The sequence below is a fragment of the Polistes canadensis genome, unplaced genomic scaffold (assembly GCF_001313835.1).
Source record: "Polistes canadensis isolate GaletaPanama2010 unplaced genomic scaffold, ASM131383v1 scaffold_10, whole genome shotgun sequence".
Taxonomy (NCBI): Eukaryota; Metazoa; Arthropoda; class Insecta; order Hymenoptera; family Vespidae; genus Polistes; species Polistes canadensis.
Window position 1 is genome coordinate 1,655,125 of NW_014569557.1, and position 7,002 is coordinate 1,662,126.

At 31.6% G+C, this 7,002-nt stretch overlaps 2 protein-coding genes across 4 annotated transcripts; one reads left to right on the forward strand and one right to left on the reverse strand.

Moving 5' to 3' along the window:
- Window positions 1-18: 18 nt before the first annotated feature.
- On the reverse strand, window positions 19-2,105 carry LOC106793038 (venom serine carboxypeptidase). The gene is made up of 2 exons (XM_014759628.1): window positions 1,618-2,105; window positions 19-1,527 (listed from the first exon to the last, which is right to left on the reverse strand). The coding sequence occupies exons 1-2, from the start codon at window positions 1,909-1,911 to the stop codon at window positions 421-423; spliced, it is 1,401 nt and encodes a 466-aa protein (XP_014615114.1). The 5' UTR covers window positions 1,912-2,105; the 3' UTR covers window positions 19-420.
- A 1,345-nt stretch (window positions 2,106-3,450) lies between these two features.
- On the forward strand, window positions 3,451-6,782 carry LOC106793055 (mitotic spindle assembly checkpoint protein MAD1). 3 transcript variants are annotated; one of them, XM_014759660.1, is made up of 7 exons: window positions 3,451-3,638; window positions 3,993-4,259; window positions 4,480-4,710; window positions 4,816-5,252; window positions 5,330-5,782; window positions 5,870-6,168; window positions 6,295-6,782. In XM_014759660.1, the coding sequence occupies exons 2-7, from the start codon at window positions 3,993-3,995 to the stop codon at window positions 6,645-6,647; spliced, it is 2,040 nt and encodes a 679-aa protein (XP_014615146.1). In that variant the 5' UTR covers window positions 3,451-3,638; the 3' UTR covers window positions 6,648-6,782. The 3 variants fall into 3 exon arrangements, with proteins under 3 accessions (XP_014615146.1, XP_014615148.1, XP_014615147.1); XM_014759662.1 differs by lacking the exon at window positions 3,451-3,638 and adding an exon at window positions 3,764-3,854; XM_014759661.1 differs by lacking the exon at window positions 3,451-3,638 and adding an exon at window positions 3,816-3,912.
- Window positions 6,783-7,002: the final 220 nt, after the last annotated feature.

Here is a 7,002-nt window from a genome sequence, read left to right on the forward strand (position 1 = left end):
TATATATATATATGCATATCTTCAAAAACTAAAATATCATTTTATTAAATCTGAAACAATTTTTTACAACTCCAATGTTGATTACAATTGTCATCAACTTTGAATCTTTTCAAATATAAGTATATTTATGTAAAAAGCTATAAAATAATATAATTTTATTATTATTATTATCATCTCGAAAATTGCAGTTCATCATCCTTGTATTCACTTCGCAATCTTGCAGTTTTTCCAATCTAGTTTGCATCTATTTGTTTGTGAAGTAACTATTCCTCTACACTTGTTTATAAACTCTTTCTCTTTTTCTTTATATTATTATCGTTATAGAAAAAACTATTTATTATATAAAAATAGCCTCATGCATATAATAAAAGGTATCGTATAAATTTGGCAACAATCCACTACACGCTACACGATTGCTGATTAGAATTGTCTGTTACGCGTGAAGCGAGTAATAAGATCAAGAGTCCAGCGAGGTTGGTCATAAGGAACCAAATGACCTGCATTTCGTACAAGAACTTCTGTTAGATTATCAACAGACTTTGTATAACCAGCCAACTCATCTTCAACCCACCACTGCTTCCGATCAACCGTTTTATATTTCTCTGCACCAGGCCATTTCAAATTTTGCAAAAAATTAAGAACATACGGATATGCAACAATAATATCAAGTTGACCATTATAAATGAGAACTTTATAATGTTGTAACAAATCTGATACCAGTACAGCTACAGATTGCATTATATCTGTTTTCAAATAATTCTCAACTATTTCACTTGTAAAATTAAAAGTACAATTGCCTACATGTATGGCACGTCTAACATCTGCTCTTTGCGCCCACTCTGACACCCATAGAGTTTCATTAGTATCCTCTGTCCGTAAATAATTAAAGTAATATTGAAAACCTGTTGCATTTGTCAAAATAGACGGATCACCAGAGAATAATACGTTAATCGACTCTAAAGCATCTACATATTTCTTTTGCTTAATTAAGTCACGTGCTTTTGTCTCATATTGATGGAATAAATTCTTTAGATTTAAATCTATTAATCCTATTTGATATAAGTAATCGCCATATACAAGTTGATTCTCAGGATCTATATATCCATTTCCTATTGCCAAACCTTTTAAATTTATTTTCACTTTTGCATTAATATTGTAATCTTTGATAGCATGAGAAACAGCCGGTACATATTTGCCGGCATAAGATTCACCAGTAACAAAAAAGTCATTATTCTGAAGTTCCGGAAAAAGTTGAAAAAACTGTACTAAAGCAGTATTAATTTCTTTACCTATTTGGGTTTCATCCCTGGCATAGCCTTCATCATTCTTAGTGAAGCTGTAACCAGTGCCAACAGGACTATCAATGTAAATTAAGTTGTGAGAAATGGTCCAGGAATAATTACGCGGTGCAAGCGTTATGTTTGAAGTAACCAAAAATGGGCCGTGTAAGATGAAAAGACCAAATAAGGTAGTTGCTCCTGGACCACCTTCTAACCACAATACCACTGGCGCATCCTTTGGATTATGCTATATGAAAGAAAAAGTGCTAATTTAAAAGAAAAATGCTATTAATTAATTTATACTTAATATATATCTAATTTATATATATATATATACCTTAGCAGGGAAGAACCAGAAAAATAAATTGGAATCGTACTCTTTATTTACTGTTAAATAGCCTGCATAACTGCTAACAGAGCCTATTTCCTTGTGTTCAACAATAGATTTCTTTCGAGCTTCATCAATCTTTCCACTTTCAATAAGCGGCGTTAAAAAAAGAGGATTACCCATATCTGCATTTTCATCAAGAACGCATCTTTTCAATTTCGGATAAACGAAATCGCTTGTGAATGCATTCGTGTTTGTTTTTATGAACACAAAAAAAATTAATAAACTAAACAACTTGCTCATTTTTTCGACTTATATAGTCCTGTGATAATGTAACTTAAACAATTTTTTTCTAATTCTCTTTCGGTTTTTCTCTTTGATTACGTATTAAATATATGAACTTACTAATTTAGGGCTTACACTATGGTCACTCGTGACTGCGGTTTTCCTATGCTTAGTCATTCAAATGTATATATTATAATTAAATGACCGTTCGATATATTTAAATGTTAACTAGGGTGTATCCTCATGACAAACAAAACAATTCTACAAATGTATACGTATGAAATATCTTTCATTAAGGTGTTATATGGGTTTACACCGGGAAAAAATAGCATATTTTCAACAATTTTGTTTTCTATATAAAAAATGGAATTCTTATTCAAACTTTTTATAAAATTTAAGATACATATTTAAAGAACATTTTCTGAATTTTTGGTTGACAAATATTTTAAACTCCGTCATTGCGACGTCATTTCCGGTGACCCCACCGAAAAAAAGTGTTTTCGCGTTGACAGAAGAACTCATAAACGGTGGGGGTTTTTCAGTGGAAAAAAGGGTCTTTTAGTGAATACCTAAAATTAGAAATTGGACAAAGGAAAAAAAAAAATGGAAATTTGGATTTTTAGCAAGGTTTTTGGCAAAAACATTCAAATTTCGCTACAATATGCACGACATTTTGGTTTCTTAAAATTAGATGCGATGAAAAAAAAAAATCCTTCGTTCAAGTCCTTGTCAATAGTATCTCGAAGACGTGTTGCAAGTATCATCAAGATCGGTTACATAGTTTTCGAGAAATCTTGACAATCGACTTTACAAATAGCGTTTTGAGAAAATTTGAATTAATTATTTTTGAATATTATTGAACACGCTACATCGCTGTCCCTTATATACTAATCTTACATGGACTAGAGAGGGGAGACTGACATGTGTGCGTCTCTATCATGAACAGTAGTACACCAACACATGCTCTTGCGCTACAGTACATACATTTAACCTTGCAATAGACAATGTACACATCTCAAATACTAAATTCAAAAATGAAAGGCACAGATCAAAAGACATAGGTGAAATAATTCACGCGGATGTAAATGGACCACATAAAACTATAAGGTTTAGGGATGAAAAATATTTCCTAGTTTTAATCGATGATTATAGTAAAGTAGCAAAAATTTATGTTATGAAAGGAAAAAATGAAGTTTACGACTGTATTGTAAACTACGTAAATCTAGTTGAAAATTTAACCGGAAAAAGAATAAAAAAATTAAGGTGTGATAACGGTAGAGAATTTTTAAATAAAGATATGTACAACTTTGCAAAAGAAAAAGGATTCTATATTGAACCAGATGAATAGAAATAAGAGAGAAAGTTTCGTTCAGAACACGTTGCATTCAGATTTATATAACCTAGACTGACGATGCTATCCACGATGTTATTGGACGCCATTTCGACGAGTTTGTGGGGAAAAAAAAATCCCTATATATGAATAAATTTATAATTTGTCCATTTTTTGAGAGAATTTATATATACATACATACATACACATACATATACAACATCTGTTTAGGCGCATACATTAAGCTTTTCTATAATAACAGAGGAAAAATAATACATACGCGTGTGTACATAACACATTTGAGCTGCATACATACATATGTACATAAAAGACTATTTTTCTTTATTTTCTTTTTTTTGTTAAACTTTATGCAAATTCATTTATACGAATAACCTAAATAAATTCGTTTTGCAAGGTTAGTATACCCATATAGAGAGAGTGTTACTAAAATTATTTATCAAAAATGTGCAAAATAATATTTTATAAAGAGATTTTCCAAAAATTGATAGCAATAGCAAGTATATGTATATTGATTTTGAAAAGTTATTATATTGCGTGCACCGCTAGATGACGGTATAGCATTAGTTTATATTCTATATTAATGAGGTTGTGCATTTTATAATTTGATATAGTAAGATATTACAATTTTAATTTTTTTAGCTAAAATTAGTTTTGGTGTGCTAAACTAGGTTAGAAATAATAATGAAAAGTATACTTTGTTAAAAAGATTTGTTATGACACTTATAGAAATACATTATTCTTCATATAGATGGATGATAAGGATCCTACAAGTGTAATTAAAATGATTAAAGACCTCCGATCTGGCTCAGAAGGTTACCGACGAAATAGTGGGGTTTCCGTTCGACTATCTGCTACTGCATACAATCCACCAATCTTTAATAGCACAGATGCATGCAGTATTTCTCCAAAACGTCCAAGACTGGACGATACAGGTGCCAGTAATTCTATATTAAATAAAAGCGAAAGTGATCCTGTTCCTGGTAGTCCGTGGGAATGGAGAAGATTAAAAGGAGAAGTAATTATTATTATTATTAATCATTAAAGCACATATTATATATATATATATATATATAATATGTGCTTTAATGATTAATAATAATAATAATTACTTCTCCTTTTAATCTTCTCCATTCCCACGGACTACCANATTATAATTAAATACTATACATATAATTATATATTAAATACTAATACTAATTGAATAAATGTAAACATTGAACTTAATATATTGCTAGGTAGTTTCCTTAAAAACAAGATTATCGCATCAAGAAGCGGCAGTTCAACAACTTCATAAAATTCGAAGGCAAATGGAAGAAGTATTTGAAAAAGAAAAAAATCTTTTAGAAATGCAAGTAGAACAAGAAAAGCAGACAATTAAACAGCTAGAAGTGCGGTTGGACGTTGCTAGAAGAACTATTCAAGAAGCACGCGAAGCACAAACTGTCGCAGAGAAAGAACTATCTCAGGTAAACTCATTATAAGTTGCTTTCTTCTTTATTCTTTTTAACCAATTGATCTTATCGATGATACGCTTGTTGTTTTCTCTTTTTCTCAATATTTCTAATGAGTAGGTAAAAGTTAATTTAGAACAAAAAACTGTAACGTTATTAAATGAAAATGCTAAACTTTTGGAGGATCTTAAAAATGCATCTGTGCAAGAGAAAACTTGTCCACCTAAAGATGATATAGCCCAAGCGGATGTTCAATTGAAGTTACAAGCTGCCGAAGATAGAATAGCTCAATTGGAAGAAAAATTAAAAGAATGTAGGGCATCTCAAAAGGACTATGAGTTACAGAATGTAGAACTTCAAAATATCAAGATTAAAATGGAAAGATTAGAGTCGGAGAAAGCGCTCTGGGAAGAAGGTAAACAATTGGTGGCAAGAGCAGCAAAAGCAAGCGAATTTGAAAAAGAATTAAATGCAGCTAAGGAAACAATAGCAGTTTTGAGGGAATCGGTTAGAGGAAAATTACTTTTAGAAGAACAAATGGCTAGCATAACTAAAAGGTTATATCGGTTTAACTCTTAAATAAATATATATATAAACCTTTGAATATATTATATTTCTAATGTATTTTATATAGATTAGAGCATACGGAGAAAATAGAACAACAAATAGCAATGTTGGAAACTAAGAGATCTGAATTATTACTTCGTCTCTCCGAGTACGAATCAATAGGAATTAATGGTGGACCTTCCGCATTGAAACGCGAATTAAATCGACTTCAACAAGCAGAAGCGGTATTAATGGCAGAAGAAGGTCAATTAAAAACAAAACTAGATGCAGTACAAAGGGAGTGTCAAAATTTGTCAAAGAATTATGAGCAAGCTAAACAATTAGCTATAGATGCGACATCGTCGAAAGAAAAATTGAATAAACTAGTTAGCAGATTGCAAAAGAAAATGATGCTTGTAACCAGAGAAAGAGACAGTTATAGGCAGCAATTAGATTTGTATGAAAAAGAAATGACTGTCGACAGTAGTAATGCGATGCTTGAAAGAGTTCCTGCATTAGAACGTACTATCGAAGGATACAGGTACTTGAGATTATTCTATCGTTGCATACAATAGGAGTGCATGAAATACAAGTAACTAAAATAATTATCGTTTGAATGATCAATTAGGGACTTGGTTGCAAAGTTAGAAACTGATCTGGAATCTGTAGAAGGTAATAATAAAAAAGAAGAATGCAACAAGTTGAGGGAAGAGATTGAAAGGTTAAAAGGAGAAATAGAACATCGAGCTTTGAAAGGTGATTTTAATAGTAATGCTAGGGTATTACACTTTACCATGAATCCTGCTGCAATAGCGGAACAGCAAGCTGAGGAGAAGCGTAAGGTGTTATTGCGTGAGCTGGAAGAACTGAGAACAAAAGTCGCTACTGGAAGCACAGGAACAGTAGTGTCTACATTACAAATACAGGGTAAATATTATATTGTTGTGCAATAGCACATATAGGTATACTATTAAACATATACATTATGTGTGTGTGTGTGTTATGCATGTGATTTATAGTATATATTTTATTTATTAATATTATACTATTTAGAAATTGGTGAACTCAAGCAAACTCACGAAATAAAGATTGCACGTCTCAAGGAAGCGTTTAAAGCGTCTTCTCAAGAGTATAGACAAGCTTGTTATCAATTATTTGGTTGGAGAGTCGACAGAACTAAAGAAGGACGTTACAAGTTGTCCAGTCAATACGCCGAATCTCCTGATGACTTTCTGTTTTTTCACGTTGGCGAGGAAGGGGTTGATCTTTTGGAAACTGCTTTTTCTGCGACTCTCGGTACTCTGATCGAGCGTCACTTACAAAGACAACACAGTGTTCCTATGTTTCTTAATGCAGTGCAATCTGAACTCTATTTTCAACAAACAGTGACAAATGTTATCAATTAATTTTATTTACATCATCATCTTTATTTGCTTTATTAAATACATAAATAATTATTGTATAAACTATTCATTTGTATGGAGTTGAAGTATACTAGAAACACACGTGTGATACTTAATAAATTATAGCTCACCATAGAAGCTATTTAGTATTCTCTTGTAGATATTCTAATTCACATCAATAACCTGTTTTGCTTGACTAAGCCCCATTTCCTATTGCACGACAGCCTCCCACCACAACCCACCTAGCCTTTCACCGCGTGCGTGTGAAAAATATTTGTTATTAATTTTTTTTTCGAAACTAATTATAAACATTTAGATCATGGAGATATTCTGTAGACTACAAGAAACAATTCTTGAT